The following is a 22,434-nucleotide window of genomic DNA, read 5'->3' on the forward strand; positions in this document are numbered from 1 at the left end:
AAACAGTATTTCAGTTATGTAACGGTGGACAGCTAACCTAACCAGTGTTCCTGGATTCTGTACCAGTACAAACCTGTTCTCCGCAAGTAACTGCCAACTTCCCTACATGAATTATTAGAGGTGGGAGACGAATGAATTCAGACACAATGTCTTTTATCAAATCGTCACGGAGAACATACGCCCCGCCCGGGGATGAAACTCGCGACCTAGCGATCCGTAAACCATACTCTCCCTACAGAGCTAAGCGGGCGGGCTATTGTGTTTTGTATATTTGTTCATTTGTTGATTTTCTGAAGGATTTATGAGTGCAAAAGAGCGTTTGAACTCAGGGATACCCATTCAAAACTACATTGTATGAATCGAAAAGTTAGTCATTTAGGCCCAGTTGACATTTACATATATATCATGGGAACTTAGCAGGAGTCTTGAATGTGCATAAGCATGAGGAAGCTTACTACAGTTTGCTTTGTTAAGAATAATCATTATTTACTCAGTATTTGATTTCACAATACATATCAAAGAAATCATTACATGTAAGGAAGATGATTTGATTATTAAATTGTAGTAACTGAAACCATTATAAAATATATTTCTTTTTAAAATATTATTTTGCCCTTTATTACTATTGATTTACTGGTATATTTCAGAAAATCCGTGGCTTCTTGGCAGAATTAGACGGTCTGGCAAAACTGGCTGAGCGTCGTAAGAAGTGGTCCGTTTGTGTGGCAATAGACGGAGATATCAATAAAATTTACTCCTTTTTGAAAAGAATTGCACTTGGACCAAGGGATATTATTGCAGAGCCAGGACGAAAAACCGCTATTTGGCGATCAGCAAGATGTTACCTTGAATTGGTATAAAAATGACACGTCTTAAGTTTTGCTAAACAAATGGTTTATACGGTTTCGATTTTGAAAATTCATTGGTTTTTTTTACAAATTGGATGTTTAATTATTAATATTTATTTTGTTCTTCGTATCGTTTTCCAAGCCAATGACAAATAACCTATATGGTTACAAACAGAACTGAAATAAATGTACTGACTTTTAAACATTTGTTTGTCCTTGAAAGAAATATCTATATTTTATTTAATTTATTTTCTCGGCTCTTTACTTGTATGCAGACCGAAAATGCGCTGCCAATAAAGTATATAAGTACGCATAAATGAATATTTTGAAGTATTTTGTTAAATAATTGATTTTGATACCTTTAACTGATTTTTAGAATTTGCACCAGGAAGTACGAAAAGTGTGTAGTACGAGTAAGTAGTTCATCTCTTAAGTCAATTGATTTATTACATGTATCATTTTGTTACCTTTTTACTCGCTGAGAATTTATTAACGTTCAGTGGACGGTTCTATTTTAACGAATTTGTTGACCTCAAAACAGACATCTTTTGTTTTACATGCGAGAACAGGTGATACTTCATAGACGCTATATTTTATGTGTTTTACTATAATTACAAGTAGGTTTTATACCTTGTAAAGGTTTCTTCAGTACATAGTTGTCAGTTGTTCTAGTTCTCCAACATGTGTGTGACTATGACGACCATGAAGCGTTAGCAATATGGGCACGCTCTTTGTTTTTGACAGGGGACTACGATCTGGCCTTCCAAAAGAATGAATTAGCCTTGAAATACTGTCAGGTTTGGAATGCTCAGACACTTGACTTACAGTTAATAAACAAATATCCGTTGTTTTACGTTATACACTGATACTCTCATATCAATATTAATAAAATAATAAAATACCATACATAGTATTAAGTTATTAACATATTATCCAACTTCATAGAACTTGTTTTAGAATTTCTGAAGTATTGATTTCAGTTGAGGATATCTGTTAATGTCCAAATTGACCAACATTGAGATGAAGATAGTAAAATTAGATTTGCCCATCTTTTATATATTTTACTGCTTCTGTATCTATTTCAAACTTCTTACTGAGATTTCAGAAGTATTTCACAAACCTTTATGCATTTACATATCTTTAAACCAGGATGGAGGATACAGAGACAGACTGCAAACATTTAAATCAAAAATACAAGAGAAGTTGGCTTCAGCATCACCTCCGCAAAGAGAACCGGATGAAGAATGGCTCGAAGGCACAAATGTAAACAAAGCGGTTCGTTCATATTACTAACACTTGTATATACAATGTATAATATCAGCAAATCGCCCGTATGTATAAAGTATGAAGGGGGGTTCCGTGGCTGAGTGGTAAAGATTGCTGACATAGAAACACGTTCCCCTCACCACTGTCGGTTTGAATCCTCGCCTTTTCATGTGCGGAAGTCATTCAGCCGTCTTCGGAATGGGGGTGGTTCTACCCAGCTGCCCGTGAGGGAGATTACTGGGTATTCCTACATCAAAAATAACTAGAAATCTGCATATGATCTACATTGTAACTGTGTGACAATAACCCCTAAACAAAAAGCATTATATGAGTTATCAAAATACTGATGATATTGCCGTCAACTTGCAGATTGCAACAGACAAAAGTCACCATTCCGACGCAGACAGACGAAAGAAAAAGAGACACAAAAGACGTAAGTTTCAGGAGTTATAGATGTATCTCATATCAGTATTAATTCAAATATAACCTTTACGATTGACACTTCCCTCATTAATTCTCGAAACAGTGAGAACAACATTTGAACGCCGGAGTATGTGAAAAACAAAATACTGGAAATTCAATGAATACAAGAAATTGATTATTCTAGAGCTGTTATTCAGAAAAAGAAACAAAATACTTGCTTTTGATTGTACAACTTCTATTTACCATTCTCCAAGAACCATATTTGTTTCATGTGTGACAATTAATCTTTAATCACATCAGATGTTATATCATACATTTTGGATTTCGGAGTGACGCACGTGTTCTTCTTCCGAAACACACGTTATATCCTCAAAACTATGCATTAAAACATATGGAATAATCATCTGTTACAGCTAAAGCAATCGATCGGTCTGGACAAAGTACACCTTTTTCAAGAGCACAGTCTTTAGACGGAATTACAGTGTTGCGATCTTCATCAAGAACGCCCTTTAGAGTAACTCAAAATGCAAGTGGTACTATTAAAACTATTAATTCAGGTGTAGAACGGCTTAAACTCGAAGGAAGTGGTAAAAACAGGTCACGAAACGTTAGCTCATGCAGTACAACCACCACTGCAACAGATGCTTCAGGCTTTGGAACCGAGACGTCATACGACTATAGTGTATCAGATAGCGATTCGAATGACGACAGCAGTATCAATTATGCAGCCTCTTCAAGGACTGAAAGTCCAGATCTGAATTTTATGTCAGATCAAGATATTGAAATAGATAGTATTCACGAAAAAATGTCGTTTTATGAACAAAGTTGTAGGTTTTATCAGCAAAATGATGAAGTATCAAAAAACCTTGGAAGGGCAGAAACTGAGGAGAATTTTTGAAGACCGGTATAACACTGAATATGTCATTTTTGCATCAATTTGAAAACACACACCCTGATATACTGAACAAAGAGGATTTCTACACAAAATTTTTTGATAAATTCAAGCTTCAAGAGTTGTTGTTAAAAAATCCCAAGAAGTACATCAAATGTGTCATACAGATACAAGGCTGTCATGACGCATACTGTACGCCAGTTGATGCACACGATTCAATCAGCATCATTGAAATATCAGGTCGATCAAAAATAGGACAGGCCTTTAACGAAGACGAAGTTATCGTGGAGATACTTGATGATCATGATGCAAAGGACAAAAGGTTTGGAAAAGTTGTCGGTGTGTGGAATAGACAGCGCCACAGAGATACAAAACATCCTGTGTTTATTTGTACCCTTGACGATATGGTAAGTCATCTTGTACGACCAATGTGTAAAACAATTCCAAAGATCCATATATTGAACAGAGAAATAAAACAGAAGTATAAAACTGAAAAGGCAGGAAGATACAAGGTCGAAATATATGAGTATGATGAAAGAGCGGGGATATTGTGTAATTCAAGGATAGTTCAAGTGAATCCAGCTGAAAATGGCTCTACAATATTTTTGGTAGCGTTCATAAAATGGAGTCCTCGACATATCTACCCAAGAGGTGCAATAATCAAACATTTGCCAAGCGGAAGCAGCATTGCTACAGGTCTTATGGTTCTTAATCCACCGGGCTCTACAGTTCTGGATGTCGCGCTTAGTGTTGAGAAAATTGATGGCGGGTATAAGGTAGGCGTTCATATTGCAGATGTTGCTATGTACGTACCAAAGGACTCACCGCTGGACGAAGAGGCAAAAAGCAGAGCCACAACGTTTAATCCCGGTGTACGAAAGTCAAGGAACATGATCCCTGAACCAATTAGTTCCAATCTTTGTAGTCTTCTGCAAGATAAATTAAGACTTACTATATCTGCTTTCCTCTACATCGGGAGCAACGGAAAGCTTCTACAAATGGAGGGTAACAATTTCGAAATTGTAAAATCTTATATCAGATCGAAAAGGCAACTGACGTATGGAGAATCGCAGTCAATGATTTGTGCACAACCTGTCGGCATAGAGGACAAATTGACAAGTGATATCAAAAGCCTGTCTGAAATAGCGCAAGCTATCCGAAAGAATAGGTTAGGAATTGTCATGGATGCCTTTGATGTAGACTGGGAAGAAACTGAAATTGATCAGTCAGAAGGAGACACAAGAGAAGCTCATTACTTAATCAAGGAGTTCATGATTGGGACGAATAAAAAGGTAGCCGAGAAATTACTTCGGACATACAGTACTACTGTCCCTCTTCGCTGTCAACCACCGCCGTCAAAAGAAAATTTAGAGGCATTTGTCAAAAGGAATGATCATTACCTTGATGTTCTTGTTAGATTCCAAGACAAACAAGTTGGACCAAAACGCCCAAGCGTTTACGACTGCCTTAATGAGAAAACAACAAAAACGGTAATGCTTTCAAAGTCTGTTTGGGACGCAATGTTGAAATCACCGAAAGCTGCAGCTCCTACTTTTATCATGAAGGATGACAAGCATCCACTTCAGCTGGTAGTTTACAAGCACTGGTTATCTATCCAGAAACGCGCAGGATACAGATGTTCCGGTAGTCTTACAGGAAGAGAAGACAGCACACACTTCAGTCTTAACATGTTTCCTTATACACATTTTACTTCTCCCATAAGAAGATACAATGATCTGATCATTCACCGTCTTATACATGCGGCAGTATTTGAAAAAATTAGATCTCCTTACGAAAAAGAAGAAATCGACAACATTTGTTTGCATATCAACTCTGTTTCCAAGCGAGCAAAAGCATACGAGAAAGGATGCAGATCACTACAGCAAGCAATGGACTTCAAGACCAATCCAAAGATGGTTAATTGTTTCGTCGATGAAGTAAATGACAAGGGCATAACTTTGTGCTCTCCAATGTTGAAGTATGTAGCCAAGAGTAACCGGGAACTGACTTTCAACCGTTTAGATATGGGGGTCAAACCCGAGTTGTTTGAAGATCCAAACACTCACTGGAACAAAGTTAAAGCAGTATGGAGGAAGAGGCTATACGATTTCCACGTGCGTCAAAATTATCTCCCTGATAGAGGAAACGAATTGAGGTTAAATCCTCATAAAGGTATCGTCTTTCTACCCCTGTATGAATGGGCGAAAATATTAAAATGTACGATGGAAGGTCATGTTGAAGATCTGTCTCGAGCCATCAAAAAGGCAAATATCTCGCATCACGGAGAAGGATTAGACGATGTTTCGACAGAAAGCCTTGATCCGTTACAGATTCAGCCTAACACACGTTTTTCAATGACATTTTCCCGCGGTCAGCAAGTGAGGATTCTGATGTCTGCCTCACCACATAAAGGCATCATTGCCCCTAAACCAATGCTGTATAACATGACAAACAACGTGAAACTCTACAGCATACTGAGGATCCAGTGTTATATCTGTATAGGTATGTGACTCGCGCAACGTGTGATCAGTATAAGACTGTCAAACTGTATTTGGAAAGATGGCTTCCTTTGATGCTAATGGAATCAGCAACTGGGATTGTGAAAAACGAAGAATCATGCACAATTAACAACGTACAGGTCAAGTTCTCCGGGGAAAGAAAGGGCAAGTTTGCTCTTGGGTTAGCTGAATGTGAGGTCAGAAATATAGAGTTGTCAGGTACAGTTTCAGACGACGAGGATGACGATGAGGAGGGCTATGGCAGGGCATCGTCATATGACTGGTTATGTCTTAAAGCAACAGTATCATCAGATAAAAAAGCAGTCAAAAGTAAATCGCAAGATTTGCCGACATTAGATTCTGTTTGGGTTGGTCATGCAGAAGTGACGAAAGTCAAGAGGAAAAAGGAAGAGAAATCTTCCGGAAAACTTACAGTGTCATTTTCTTTGCACGATAGAGCACCTGAGCTCCCACTTTCCTTTTATCAGACGTCAGCAGATCAACGCTTCAGTGTTGAGATTCTGAGGAAGTCAGAGGTAGACAGGTGCGTAATTAGATATTTCATATTTATCTTGAAAATAATATGGTAAATATGACAGGTGTATATCAGGCCTCGCGAAACTTACGAACAATTATCAGGAACTTACCATTACTGTCTGACCGAATGAAAAATTGTCTTACTGATATATTCACGATTGGTAAAATTGGTTATTGCAAAGGTAATACTGATATACAAAACGAATTTTTTTTTGGATGCTTATACTAGTAATAGACATGTAATCCAAACATTTGTTAATGTTTTGTCATGGGAAACTATTCTGCACCAATTTTGAAATAAGGGTTATTTTGGTATTTATTTATATATATTTAGTCCGGGACCTTGTGAAAAGCTACGACAAATATCCGAAATTCGCCTGACCTGTCAGACGGTCTAATAACTTTTCGCAAAGCCTGGTTCATGTGACGGGACTATTGCTTTTGCGTACTTACTGCGGTTTACATGAAGTTCATCTAAGAAAATATGTATCTCTGCTATATATACTGATCAATGCCGCGATTAGCATTTGCATTTCACTTAGCTGTCATACTTTGTTGTCTTTTGACAAACTTTAATTAGCGAAAATAAATATCAAATCATTAAATATTAGCATTATTTGTGTTGATATGTGTATTGTTTAATTGATTAAAATCCTAATTATTATAATTACAAAGCTCCAAACGGTTGATCTTTTTCTGTTTGTTTAGCTTAACTTGTTTTTGTTAGGTTATTATTAACCTGAAAATATGTATCACATAAAACGTTTACGTATGATGTTATTTTTCAGTTTAATGATTTAAACATATTACTAATCATGCATATATTACATGTATATGTTGGACTTATTAACTTACAGGAGAACCGAAACCTATATCAAAATGCTGCCATCAGTGCAAGATACATTAGCCACAAAGATTGCTCTGAACAAAGCTATTCCTGATCTAGGTAATTATATTCTTCTTTCTTTTTTATCTGTATTTTTACTTCGAAAAGTATTTGGTCAATGTTTTGAAATATCAATTTCAGCTATTTTGAGGTTATTTAACAATGTTAAGTATAATACTGAATTTTATTGGACTCGTACACAGCAGTAATAACCCATATTGGACGAGGCGGATGGCGAGTCCAAATATGGCTTATTACTGCTCCATTTGAATTTAGTATTGTACTCGACACTGTTAAATTACCTCTTCGTTTCATACCATAATAATAAATATAAAATGGTCACACATTTTTAAATAAGGAGTGGAACATGTTCCAAATACAACAAACATAAGAAGCTGATAAATACGCATGTTAATGTTAGATGTGTGCGTTATGGTTTTGCTTCTGCGCCAAAAAAACGACCTTTCATCAATGATTTATTATCGAATAGGAAATGTTTTAACTTAGAAACTGAGTGCTCACACATATGTTTCGTTGAGAAATAAGAAAGTTTTCCCAGCTTTTTTCTATTTTGTTACTATTGTCTGCAGACGAAATGCAGTACACAAGGGAAGTAAGCCCGATCGACTCCTTGCGTTAAGGAATTGGAAGTTGTCCCATCCAAAATGAAATAAATAAGGATATTTTGGACTTTAGTCCAATACGAGAAAAATATGGCATTTCTGGACTGTAGGTTTCGGACATTGTTGTATATACTTAAACAGACCGTGGAGACATTTTAAATCACACAGTGCAATACTGGTTCCAGTTGTATCATCACGTGACGGTGACAGAAAGAAAAGCATTCTACTGATTAATTTATATATTTGTGAAATATAAAACAGTGTTATTTTGTAATGATATTTCAGACAGGGATCATAAACACATTGCCAGTCTTATCGAACGCGACTTGTATTATGACGCCAGCAGTGACGATCCCAGACGAAAACCTCTGCCACCGAATAACATAAAGCAACAAGAAGCTATCGATAAAGCCCTGATGTCACGGTTTTCCCTCATAAAAGGACCACCTGGTAAGATTGCTGGCACGATAATAAGATAAAGGGTGTATTTACGACTTACGTAGTTACGATTTAGAGAGTTTTTTTTTAAACATATTCATCGGACGAAATTGGATATCGTAAAATAATGTGCTACAAACGAAATCCTGAGTGTCCCATTTCAACATCCCTTAAAAGATTTTTTCGTGCTTAATGTCACTACGTATTAAACATAAATACATGTATACGACTACTAATGACTTTTCGTTTTTATGATACAAATATACCAGTATATATTTTATAGGAACTGGTAAAACATACACTGGAATAAAGCTTGTGTCTCTTTTCAACAAAGTCAACGGTATTCAACATAAAGAAGGGAAGCAAAAGAAACAAGTTTTGTTCTGCGGACCGTCAAACAGTTCGGTTGATTTGGTTGCAGGTAAAAAAAGAAATATAAATCCTTTGTTGTTATTATGATGCCGCGACCCTATTTTGCACGCCTGTGTGTGTAGCTTCTTTCTCAACTTACAGTATGATTAATCTGACATGTTTTGCCTTTTTATCATATCTTTAAGGCATATAAATGGCAATGATATCATTGGTTGCTGACAAAAATTATGGACATCACAGGAAGTGCTTTAAGACTGTTCTAAATCTATTTTAACTTGCGTCTTCCTGTTTACGAATGGAGAGTATTTACGCAAATAAATCTATGTTCAAAAATGCAAAAGTAAGTTTGTTAAGATAATATATATCCGCATACACTATTAAAGAAAGGCGAATTTAACGAATTCCCGTATCATTTAGATAATGTTGTCAATTAAAACTTTAACCTGCTGGTAGCTAGTGACCAGTGCCTTTGCGACCAGTACAGACTAAGACCAGCCTGCTATCAGCCTTCTGTCGCTATTATCAGTAAAATTTCAGTGAATACCCCTTTGACTAATAAGTGGTACTGCCTAAATTGAATGATGGACCAGTCCATTTTAGAAAAAAGCAGGGTAAAGGTTAAAATTGTAAACTTGTATTACTTTAGGTATACTAAATGTTAAATCTGTACGTCGGTAATTGTTCCTTTACAGAATGGATGTACTACCGTATGGGTAATTACTGCCCCGATTTCGTCCGTGTATATGGAAGGTCCATTGAAGCACTGGACTTTCCCATTCCTGGGAGGACATTTCTTTCCAAGAGAAGTACCAGAAACCAGAAAACGTCACCAGTGTTATATCCAGTAGCCCTTCATCATCTTATTCGACAAAAAGGAAAGAAATATGCAGAAGAAATAAATGCATACGATAAACTGTTCAAGGCCAACAACTATGAACCAATGCCAGAAAAGGTGGCGGCATACGTCCGCATTGTCAGAGAGGCTTCTATTGATGAAATTAGAAAACATGACGTGATACTGTGCACAACAGCCGTTGGTTCAAACCCAAAAGTGCTAAAAGCAACTAGTGTTCATCAGGTATGTACACTAGCGTTGCAATAGCATTACTTTATCAGTTATTGAACAACTTTACTCGATAACGATAATATTATTATAAATAGTACTTTAAATATCAATATTAACTGATATATTAAAGCTTCATTTAATTCATGCCACTTATAACAATGCAGTTACTAGTAAGGTTTAATACTACTGATAGGTAATCGTTGACGAAGCAGGCATGTGTCCAGAGCCACAATGTCTAGTGCCAATCATTGCTACCAAGGCTGAGCAAGTTGTGCTTATTGGGGACCACAAGCAATTGAGACCAATCATCATGTGTAAAGAAGCTGGGTTACTAGGATTGGAAACCTCACTTTTTGAACATTATGCCGTTACAAACACAAAGCATATTAACAATGTGAAGTTCACTATGCTGGAGGAACAGTATCGAATGGTAACCCTTTTGAAAATTTATATTTATAAACATCCTGTAATTCTGTGAACATTTATCGTGTCTTATTGGACATTTAATGTTTAATGGCTTACAAATGGTCTTGTTATAAACTTGGTGCTTCGCGGAGCCGACAGCGTCGCATTACGGTTAGACGTGTGAAAAAGAAAATGAATAAAACTGTGTACAGACGTACATTACTATCGAGTTGAAAATTCGTGGTAAGTTTTTTTGAATCGGTGTTGTTCGGGTTTCTTTCAGTACGCAATGCTCATAGTAATTAATCAGTAAGATGTCAATAGACGCTTGCTGTTTATAGTTGACAAAAGCGTTTCGCTTACTGCTTTGAACGTTGAATAAAAATGTAAATGAGCGCCTGATAATAAGAATTTAGTGCTAAATACATTTTCTACGAAGAAAGGAAGGTAAAATACAATATTTTCAATGTGAAACGATTTTCGTCACGCTGCTGCAACTGAAATTTATTTTATATATTTATATTTGTAGTAATGACGTCAAACTTCCTCACTGGTGCAGTGGTTAGCGAGGTCGCGTTGAAGTCCAAAGGTCGGGGGTTCGATCCTCACCAGAAGCGTCTTTCTTTTTTAAATTTCTTTTTTATTTCAGTTTTTTTTTATATTTTATTTATTATGGGTTTTGAAAGTATTGTAAAAAAAATAAAGTCATTCATGTGATATCTAACAAGTGTTTTGTTAGTGATGTCAGGTTCCAATGTAGTACTGTCTGTAGCCTACAGTAGTCAGTAGATAAAAATTTTTTTTTAAAAAAGGTTTTTGGATCAAAATTTACAGGCACAAGCTTAAAAATCACTGACCAGAGTTTATTACTAGGAAAAAAACTATTGACTATGAATTATCAATAAACATCAAAAATGCTCCTACTAGTAACTACCATTCCTATTCTATATCAGTTGTTCTAAAAGATTAACCATAAAAATGTAAACTTCGCAGTTCAGTAAATAAAACAGAAGTTTTCGAGAATTTCGGCAAAAAAGTGATTTTCTCTGGGTAAAATTCTCATCATTTACATGTACAAAGCTAGTCGTTTGTTTTTTAAACAAGCTTTGTACATGTAAATGATTTTCATTCTCCCATACCAGAGGTCTATCATAGCAGTATTTTGCCTTAAAGTTGGTCACATTCTTCTTTCTAAAAAGAACTGTAACTTTCTTTAGATTTAATCTTAATGCATTCTAAGACATTCATTCAGAAATCAGGAATTATCATTAATTCGTGAAAATTTTAATAGATCTTAACGAACATAAACTTCCTAAAACGGATCCATAATTCCAGGTTATTCCAGCAGCACTCCTTTAATTTTCAAGGGACACTGGTGATTTTTCAAGGGAGCTCTGCCTTATAGGTAGCACCTAAGTTCATATTAAGTTACTATAAATTGATGCTAAAGATATTCCAAATAATTTTATAGTTTGTAATTGTGTACTGGTTTGAGATAGCAAATCAATGGTCGTTATATGAAAAGTATACTGTATAGCTTTTGGATGTTCTTGAATGCCGACGAAGTATGTACATGTACTCACACTAAATGTGTATTTTTAGAATCCCCAAATCTGTCGTTTTCCATCGGAGAATTTTTACGACAACGCCCTAATTACAATGCCGGGGCTTTGGAAAACTAGCCGCATGGATATCTGGCCGAAACACATGAAGACTTCCTATCCGCATATATTTGTTCACGTTGAAGGAGAAGAAAAGGTTTTGACAGTATCAACGGAAGATGGCAATGAACAATCGAAAAGTAATGCGCTTGAAATTGATGAAGTTGTAAGTACTTTATATTACTACTTATTTTTGCAAAACTTGATGTCGGATGTCTCTAGAGGCGTGCACATTTTTGCGGAATTGTTTCAGTTTAATAAAGATTTTTAAGATCGGATGTATGTACCTCTTTTCTCCCACAGCTTGGGGCTCCAAACATCGCTTTTGATATAGAATACTTTAATGGTTTTCACATATTTCAAAGATTTTATTCATAAAAACCAGTAGATCATTGGCCCATGTGGCAAATACATACATATACATATATGGCGACAGTAATGTTTACTTGATATATATCAGGGTAATGATTGCTTAACAATGAAAACAGACATAGATTAGCATCGTAATGTAACATCTTTCAAAACAATATAGAATGTTCTTATTATTAGTCTAGCATTATACAAAGCAGACAGTATTATATTTCTGTAAAGTTACTACAGTAACAGCATGATAATGCAACAATGATAATATAACAATAATAATGTAGGTAAACGACACAGAAGGGACAGAAATGCAAACTTATAACACATGTATATCGGTATCTAACCTTTGGAAACGATCAGTCTTGAGTTTAATACAAAGGAACAAATGATATATAATGGTAATTACTAAGAACAGAAAAAATAGAAATTAATGTAATTGAAACTACATCCAGCTGTGTATTGCCCTTTCATGTATGGAAAAGGGAAAGGCTAGAGTACAGTTAGTTCCTTTAATTATATTTGAACCTGAAATAGGTTATTTAAATACATATTTATTAGACAAACATTTAATATACATTTTGTTGATACCTTCCGAAACGAAACAAAAGACACCAACACAGTTACAGGATGATATAAGTACCGCACAGTATTATGGCGTTTTTATTTTTAGCTCACCTGAGCAATGCTCAGGTGAGTTTTTGTGATCGCTCGATGTCCGGCGTCCGTCGTCTGGCTGCCTGTCGTCTGTCGTCTGTCTGTCGTCTGTCAACATTTAGCTTGTGTATGCGATAGATGCTGTATTTTTCAACTGATCTTTATGAAATTTAGTCAGAATGATAACCTTGTTGAAATCTAGGCCGAGTTCGAAAATGGGTCATCTTGGTTCAAAAACAAGGTCACTAAGTCAAATTAAGGAAAAACTTTGTGTATGCGATAGAGGCTGTATTTTTCAATTTATCTTCATAAATATTGGTCAGAATGATTATGTTTATAAAATCTAGGCTGAGTTTGAAAATGGATTATCTGGGCTCAAAAACTAGGTCACTAGGTCAAATCAAAGAAAAACTTTGTGTATGCGATAGGGGCTGTATTTTTCAATTGATTTTCATGAAATGTGGTCAGAATGATTGCCTTGATGAAATCTAGATCGAGTTTAAATATAGGTCAACTTGGGTCAAGAAGTAGGTCACTAGGTCAAATAAAAGAAAAACCTTGTGTATGCGATAGAGGCTGTATTTTTCAGTTGATCCTTATGAAATTTGGTAAGAATGATTGCCTTGATGAAATCTAGGTCAATTTTAAATATGGGTCATCTGGGCTCAAAAACTAGGCCACTAGATCAAATAAAGGAAAAACCTTGTGTATGCGATAGAGGCTGTATTTTTCAATTGATCTTCATGAATATTGGTCAGAATGATTACCTTGATGAAATCTAGGCCGAGTTGAAAATGGATCATCTGGGGTCAAGAACTAAGTCACTAGGTCAAATCAAGGAAAAACCTTGTGTATGTGGTAGAGGCTGTATTTTTCAATTGATCTTCATGAATATTGGTCGGAATGATTACGTTGATGAAATCTAGGAAGAGTTCGAAAATGGGTCATCTGGGGTCAAAAACTAGGTCACTAAGTCAAATCAAATAAAAGCCTTGTGTATGCGATAGAGGCTATATTATTCAATTGATTTTCATGAAATACGGTCAGAATGATTGCCTTGATGAAATCTAGGTAAAGTTTAAATATGTGTCATCTAAGTTCAAGAAGTAGGTCACTAGGTCAGATCAAAGAAAAACCTTGTGTATGCGATAGAGGCTGTATTTTTCTATTGACCCTTATGAAATTTGGTCGGAATGATTGCCTTGATGAAATCTAGGTCAAGATTAGATATGGGTCATCCGGGGTCAAAAATTAGGTCGCTAGGTCAAATCAAGGAAAAACCTTGTATAGAAGATGTATTTTTCAGTTGATCCAGATGGAATTTGGTCAAAATGATTGCCTTGATAAAATCTAGGTCAAGTTCGAATATGGGTCATCTGGGGTCAAAAACTAGGTCACTAGGTCATATCAAATAAAATACTTTTTAAACTCAAGAGACCACATTTATGGTCCAATTCTAATGAAAATTGCCCAGAATATTTGTTTCCATGAAATCCCTAGGTCAAACATGTTTAAATTGTTATGGTGTGTTTCACAAGTGAGCGACCTAGGGCCATCTTGGCCCTCTTGTTAGCAACATGTAAATAAACAATCACTACTTAGCAATCTCTTTCAAAATAAAAGATATAGGAAGTAAGTTCAATAGTTGGCTTGATGGCGCAGTAGGATGAGTGGATGGACATGTAATCACTTTGTAGTGACAGTTTTGATGGTTCGAACCACTGGCACCAGAACAGAAAGAAAATGCCTCAGTACATGTTATACCTTAACCCTAGGTATTCTATAAGAACCATGGTCATGAAGGGGAAAATTTACTAATCCGTTTCAATCGCGCATTTCATACTTAAAACACGCAGTTCGGTAAATGTGTACTATGGATATCAAACATGTGGTGATTTATCTTCCATTATGTACCGGTCACATTTCTTCAATACTTCTTATCTTAAAAAAACAACGCGTAGTTTATAGTTATTTCAACGTTAGACAAAAAACTTGCTTGACCTTCCCTGGTGAAGTTCCGTTCAAGATTGCAAAAACCATTCTGATTGGCTGTTGTGAAAATGTATGTCAATCGTCATTTTACTACACGTGTTCGCTACAATGTGAAAATGCAGCATAAATGTGCAAAATGAATAAAATATACAGAACAGATGCAGACCAATGTACGATTTCAAATTAAAGATCATATACCAGATGAATTTCATTCATCATTTCCAGTTTTAGTGCAGTGTAACTTCCGAAAACCGAACGACCTCCGGACCAGCCTAAATGTTCAGTATTTGGAAGTTTCCGGAATTCAGAAGTTTGAAAATTTGTAGGCAAAGTTGACGTCGTGCACAACAGTTATGTTTTCTTATATGTAGGATAAAGGAGATTATTATCCTTTATAATTTTACAAGTTTATATAAAGTAATTAATTGATTGATTGATTAATTAATTACAAACATTAAGGATAATAAATACATAAATAAAAATATATAAAAAACAACATATCTATAATAATAACATTTACGCAAACATTTTCCACTTAATTTTACCATCTTTGGAGTCCCGAGTTTGTCAGTATTTAATTAATGTTGATAATGCATATACTTGTTTAATCAATGTAACTAAATCAATTAAAATACCGGTCTTTCTTTCATTCAAACATAAAGAAAGTTTTTCACACACAAGATATTTAATTCATCACGTTTTCATAAATTGAATACAAATGAAAGTAATCGCCGATTACCTTCTTACTTTTGCATCAAATTATCATTGTGATTATAAAGCATGTCAAAATAAACGACCGCTGCTAAAAGATAAACAAAAGAACATGTTTACAACTTGCCACGGACATTTTGGGATTAACAGGTGACACTTTTAATCTGGCAAATATTTTGCTGTTCGGTTTTCGGAAGTCAATTTTAGTGATAAAATTTAAACGGTCGTTCAAAAATTGTCCGTTTTTCAGAATTCGGAAGTTCCGGTTTTCAGAGGTTAGAAATATATAGAAATAAGAACAGAAAAAAACGGGACCTTGAGTTTCGTGCGGTTTTCAAAGGTTTCCGGTTTTCAGAAGGGCCGGTTTTCGGAAGTTGCACTGTAATTATTTATTTTTTTTTTCAATTCTGTTTTTGTTTGTTTACATTTCGTCAAACATGTGCACACTGCCGTGACCTCTAGACCGGATGTTCATTAGGGAAGGTCAAGCAAGTTTTTTCTGTAACGTTGACGAAAGCATAAAATATGTTGATAATCTCAGCAATATGGAATATTGAGACAAGGTGACTGGTGCACGATGGAAGATAAATTATCGCTTGTTCAATATACTAGGTACCCATTCACCGAACTGCACGTTCAAGTTGAGAAATTTGCGATTGAAACGGGTTAGTATATTTTCCCGTTCATGACCATGGTTCTTATAGAATACCTAGTGGTAGGGTATAACATGTACAGAGGCATTTTCTTTCTGATCTGGCGCCAGTGGTTCGAACCTTGCATCTGTCCAATATTTTTTTTTCAGTTGCATTTAATTTACATACATTGTGTAAGTTTGTTTTTCTCTGGTTTCTAATATATTCACGAACGCTTCAAAAGATTAGATCATAATAAAGACGAAGCGTATTTAAACATAAGTACGTGTTAAAAGTGACATATATAAGTTAGTACAACTTTAACCAACTTTCATGTTGTATTGAAATAAAAAGGAAATTAAATACACCAGAGTTTAATTTTTTTTACGGGTCTGGGAATCGAACTCCCGACGAAAGAGTATAACACGAATACCGTTACCGCTCGGCCGACGAGGAATTACTGTTTGCGTCGTAAACATGGTGTATTGACTTAAATGTATGCTATTGTTTTGTTAGTTTACATTTCAAAGCGCTTTATTATTGTGCGATAGTGTGCAATTTATTTGACCTGTCAAAACTTGTTCCCGACTTTCATTATATTATGTCCATGCTTATATAAGATTAACGCGAAAGCCAGAAACATGTTTTGACAGGTCAACTAAATAGCTAATAAATCACTGAAAAATGCAGGCGAAAGTTTTCAAATTTTTACGCGAGGACCTTTCACGGGTTACTAGTGTGCGGCGGTAAACTCACGCCTGCGCACAATTAAACAGTATGAAGAATTTAACGGGGCATATAAACCTAATTTTGTTCTCTGTATAATAAGTCGTTTCTAACGGTAGATGATTTATTAGCATAAGTCGCTAGATTTTTAGAATACGTTTATTTTCAGATCTCATGAGCTCTATAAACTTAAACATGTTTGGGCCGTTCCAGAAATACGATGGTATAAATTGTTTTCTCAATTCAGCATACAGTACACATTCTAAAACAAAATTATATTCGTCCTCAAGTTTGTCGCAAAATGTACAATTTCTCTCGATTAACGGTGTACTAACTGGTTTGTTTCATCTACTGGTTTCTATACATAATCTGTGAGATGATACACGAAGTCTTTTTAAACTAGTTCTTACTTTGGGATATCTAGCATATTTAGATATGGCTGAGAAAATAAAATTTAATGTGACGGAGAAAGCTCTTCATTTAACTTGCAGAGGTTTGGTGGTTCTATCTATATATCCACGTCTGTCTTGAAAATGCCAAGTATGGTTGGGGCTTACTCTATTCTTAAAACCGTGAAGTCGCCGCATGGAAGTAAATGGTATTGGTGTAATCCGAAACCCTGATGACCGTTGCTGTATCAGTAACAAGTTTTCCCTAAATTATGAAAACTATCCGTCTTTTCAGATCAAAGTATATTCCTACTTCACAAGAGAGCAAACGAGCCAATCTGTCCAGATACTCTCACAATATAACGCACAGGTATCTGAGATCAAAAGACGGTTAAAAGATGAGGGATATGTCGAGGAAAACGTCAGCACTGTAGTGTCGAGTCAAGGTATATCTTTTGAACTTAATTACAATGTATCAGTAAATCAGAATTGTTTTTAATCCTTTGCTTTGGCAATAGTTTTAGACATATTGCTCGTTTGTAGTAAACCGTCTTCTGGCAGATTCACGTTATTTACCTGCTTACACTTTTATTGTTCTACATTTTACAATTAAGGCGGTGGATATATTTGTATTTTGTATCAGCATCTAAATAAACATGGTCTTGTTTTTGAATGAGTAGGGCTGTATATATTTGCCTCGATTCCAATGAATAAATTGATGATAATAAGAAGTTTCTAAAAATCATTTATTTCAGGCGGAGAATGGGACTATGTGATATTTAGCACAGTGCGATCTCTCCCAGACTACAAAATAGAGTCGAATCCTACTCTGGGTTGGTGCAAACATAATCTTGGCTTCATCACAGATCAAAATCAAATAAATGTTGCGCTAACTAGGGCACGGAAGGGTTTGATTATCATAGGTGAGCACTGAGTTGTTAGCATACCTATTCAGAGACACTCATAGACTGTTCTGTTTTAAACGTCCGTTCACACTTCGGATTTCGTTTCCCAAAATAAACTGTTGATGGGTGCCGCAAAAATCGAACACTGAAAGATCTTAGCTGCATAGAAACCGTTGGTTCAATCTTAAAAAAGTGTTGCGATATTCATTGTATGGCAATATACCACATATGTTCAAATAGCCAAAACCTTGACTACAAGAAAGCTTGATTACTTTTCCCTTGATAGATATAAAAGGAACTGTCACAAAGCACTTTGTCAGTTTCAAAACAATATCACAAACACTTTCCTTGGCCAGTCTTCTCCGCAAAAAGTGTTCAGACAAGTCTTGAAAAAAACATGACACGTACGCATTGAAAATCTTACTATTTCGGAAAGTTGACATTGATTCTTGCTGACCTGTTGTTCAACTGTCAGAATAATTATGTCTCCCACAACTTAGTGGTGTGGGAGACATATTGATTTACTCATGTCTGTGTGTGTGTGTGTGTGTGTGTCTGTCTGTCTGTCACAAAGCTTGTCCGCACTCATCCTATCTTCACCAAACTTGAACAAAATGTGTTTGGCAACAAGTCCTCGGCCAAGTTCGATAACTAGCCAAATCGGCCCAGGCACTTCGGAATTATGGCCCTTGAACATAATTACCGATACACAGATGTAGGCCGGTTACTCCAACATGAGAATACAAATATGCCGCAAACAGTATATAAAGACAGACTTACTATTCAGATGATTAGGCAGTTGTGGGAGACATGCGCTTTTCACAAAAGCACCTCTTGTTTTAAAGTGTTTTTTCTTTGCGGAACCTTACCCGAAGTCGTCTTGACTTAGCCCCCATAAGCGAGACTTTTTCTCTGCATGCGTCAGATATTGCTTGTTCAATTTCATAATAATTTCACACATTCATACCTATGGCGAACTTCTATCAAACCTATCAATGTCATGACTATTTGTTGAAAATACGGTAGCTGTCTTAGGGGTGACACTTACATGAGCGATCAAGGGTCATCATAACCCTCTTGCATTTTTGTCTGAATCGTATGATTTTCAAAAGATCATTTACTACAATTATACATATCTAGATATCACATGTAATATTTATCAGTTGAAATATTTGTAATCACTGATAACGTAAAATAGAGGATATTTGTTTGATTTGAGGCGAAACGTTTCTCACTTCGAGGTGAGATATATTCCATATTCATGGAAAACAAACAGTTTGTTTCTTTTTATTCTATGTTTATTTACGTTTAAATATGCACGTTACTGAAAATGAAGTCAGATGTCTTGTTACGTTGCAAAGACGCACAGGGCTCATATCATTTTTCGAATAATGACGTTATAAAATTATCGTCAAGTAACATAATATAAATCGAGAACTTGTAAGAATATACAAGCAGATCAGCAAAGCTATATAACTCGCAGTGAGAGGTGCACAGTACATGTAGGTGATATGGATATTATCGCAAACATGAATCACACTATTTCATCAATTATTTAGACATAAAATGTTACCACATTTAGAATTTTAACACATTTACTGTAAGGTTCTAGAAACCCGTGCTGGAATCAGATCTCAATTTTATACTGTTTAATCATATACATATTTTATTCTACAGGCAATAAGAACTTGTTGTCATGTGACCAGTTCGTTTGGAGGAAACTGATACAGCATTATGATAATAGAGAGTGTGTAAAAACACCGGACGAATTCCCACCACGGACTGTCAGACCTAGGCTCCAGAGAATGAGAGAAAACATTAAGGAAAGCGAAAGACGATACGGAGAGTCTATGTTCATTAAAGGGGAAGCAACCTCTTACACAGGATCGTTTGACGACTGGCAAGAGGAAGGGAGAGGAAGAAGACATCGCAGAAATCCGAAACATCCGTAAAAGAACCACTGATTTATTCATTACAGTTGGAACATATCAATGTATATTTGTATGTTAACATATAACTGGAGCATTGTTAAATTATTTCTTTTTGATATTTAAAAAATGTTTTTCTTTTATATCTTTAGAAAAATATTTAAAAAAATCTGATATCAAAGTTTGTATATTTTGTTTAACATATGTCATGTACTGAATATTTGTGTTAAACACAGTTTATTTATTGATCTCTATTGTTATTTCTAGTTATCCTACATTGTAAATATCTGATTAACATATACATGAAACGCTGACATATAATGCCAGTATGAATAGTAGCTTTCGTATGTAACTGAGTCTTTTAATTTTTTGTATAAGAATTGATATTTAATTGCTTTTCATTAGCAAAAATAGTACCAGTACCAGTAAAGAAGAGTAAATGCATAAGGTCTATTTTGTTGATTATAGTTCTCTGCTTGCACTATTGTCTAGTCATTAAATTTGCAAATGTAACATAGAATGGGCTATGTGAAGTACTGAACGAAAGGGATGTGACTGATTCAGTCTTTGGTAAATTTTATTATTGTTGATGTTATATTCCATTTTATAGTTTAGTCTTCTGTATAGTGTGTTCTTTACAGTGCCACATATCATTTCAATTTCTTTTCTTAATGGTTGTTGGTGATTTGCAACTGTTTTTGTATAACTTGAATGTACATAGCTTTAACATTGCGAACATGTCTTCGCTATGTCAATAGAAGTATTAGTTTTCTATTAGTATAATACATATTTTATTTAGATAGAATATATTTTTATAAGCTAATATTATCCTTAAAAACTTTCATGTTTGTATCAAACGAATGTTGCTATATCAGTATGTGCAATTTAGCAAGTGTATGTTTTCTAACCGTCATTTTGCTGCCATGTTTTCTCGAACCATTGTTTTAATTGAGCTAAGTAAGACTTTCATAAACACAAGAATGTATAAGGAAGTTACTGATTATTATGTACACAACATAACGTATGAGAACTATGTTCTGCTAAGGTGTCTAAATATATTGATTTACAATGGTTGTAAATGACTAATACAGTTGTGTGCCTGTTACTACATTTGAATTTATAATGATGTATTTTTGCCAATGTCTCAGTGTGCTCTTTTTACGTTATAAGTGATTTATGTTGCTTTTGTTCCTTAACATGCTTGCCTAAAATAATCCCTACTTCTGTGATACATGTGACTTCTGAGATTTATTGTCTTTTTTATTTTTTCAATGGAAAAGAAATCTTAACGCTTGTGTCTTTCAAACATTTTATACTTATTTCTAATTTTGAGTCACTTTTTGATAAGTATATTTTGTATAACTGTTTATTAGTAATGATGTTTCGTAGACTGGAGCTAATAAAATTACTACCGATTTGACGTGTTGTTTGTTATAAAAAGCATGAATCCTTAGTAAAGAATATGAAATTCTTACATAATTCAGAAATAGTTTGCAGAATTATTTGTTGAAGGCATACTGGTCACCGATATTGAACTGCATTTTAACAGATGTGTTTTTAAGCTGTTTTAGAGAGTTTTATGATCACACCGTGTTTGTCGACCATCGTCCGTCAAGGCATCATTTTTCTTACTTAAACATTTTTTTTCTGTTACATCTTACTCGTTTGCTCAAAGGTTTTCACTTGATTGCATTTAGGGGCCGCCAGAGTTAAAAATAGGAAAACACTTAAACGGCATAATTGCATAAACTACTTGATGGATATTTATCGAAATTCAATAGCAACCTTTTATGTATCTCTCTCTATTTTGTTGAGATAGTTCCGCTCATCAGATCTAATTTAAAATTCTTAAAAGAATTTCTTCTTATGAACCAACTGATGCATCTTCACGATTCTTTTTCTGTAGTATCCTTGTGTAGTCCTCTTTCACTTTTTTCAATGGTTCCAGTAAGTCTCTTTAGGGGCCATCAGAGCTAAAAATAGAAAAATACCTTTAAACGACCGGCTAATTGACCTTCACCAAACTTATCTGTAGCATCCCGTACAGTCCACTCACAAAATTTGTTAAAGTGGTTGCGCTTGGCCACTTTGGGAATGTCAGAACTAATAAAATCTGTAAAAAATCCTTAAAATAGAAAGAAACCTTGAAAAGACTTGTTAACATGAACCACTTGACGGATCTTAACAAAAAGTGTTCTATAGTATCACTGCAGTACCTC

General features: G+C 35.1%; 1 protein-coding gene across 1 annotated transcript; it reads left to right on the forward strand.

Moving 5' to 3' along the window:
• The first annotated feature begins 1,284 nt into the window (after positions 1–1,284).
• LOC128555601 (helicase with zinc finger domain 2-like) lies at positions 1,285–21,635 on the forward strand. Its single transcript, XM_053538390.1, is given in 14 exon segments — positions 1,285–1,645; positions 1,998–2,123; positions 2,484–2,547; positions 2,951–5,889; positions 5,892–6,471; positions 7,322–7,410; positions 8,259–8,423; positions 8,695–8,832; positions 9,476–9,861; positions 10,043–10,279; positions 11,857–12,081; positions 17,678–17,828; positions 18,138–18,305; positions 19,965–21,635. Coding segments are annotated over 11 exon segments (4,848 nt in total). The 5' UTR covers positions 1,285–1,645; positions 1,998–2,123; positions 2,484–2,547; positions 2,951–3,455; the 3' UTR covers positions 20,240–21,635.
• Positions 21,636–22,434: the final 799 nt, after the last annotated feature.

The sequence above is a fragment of the Mercenaria mercenaria genome, chromosome 3, assembly GCF_021730395.1.
Source record: "Mercenaria mercenaria strain notata chromosome 3, MADL_Memer_1, whole genome shotgun sequence".
NCBI lineage: Eukaryota > Metazoa > Mollusca > Bivalvia > Venerida > Veneridae > Mercenaria > Mercenaria mercenaria.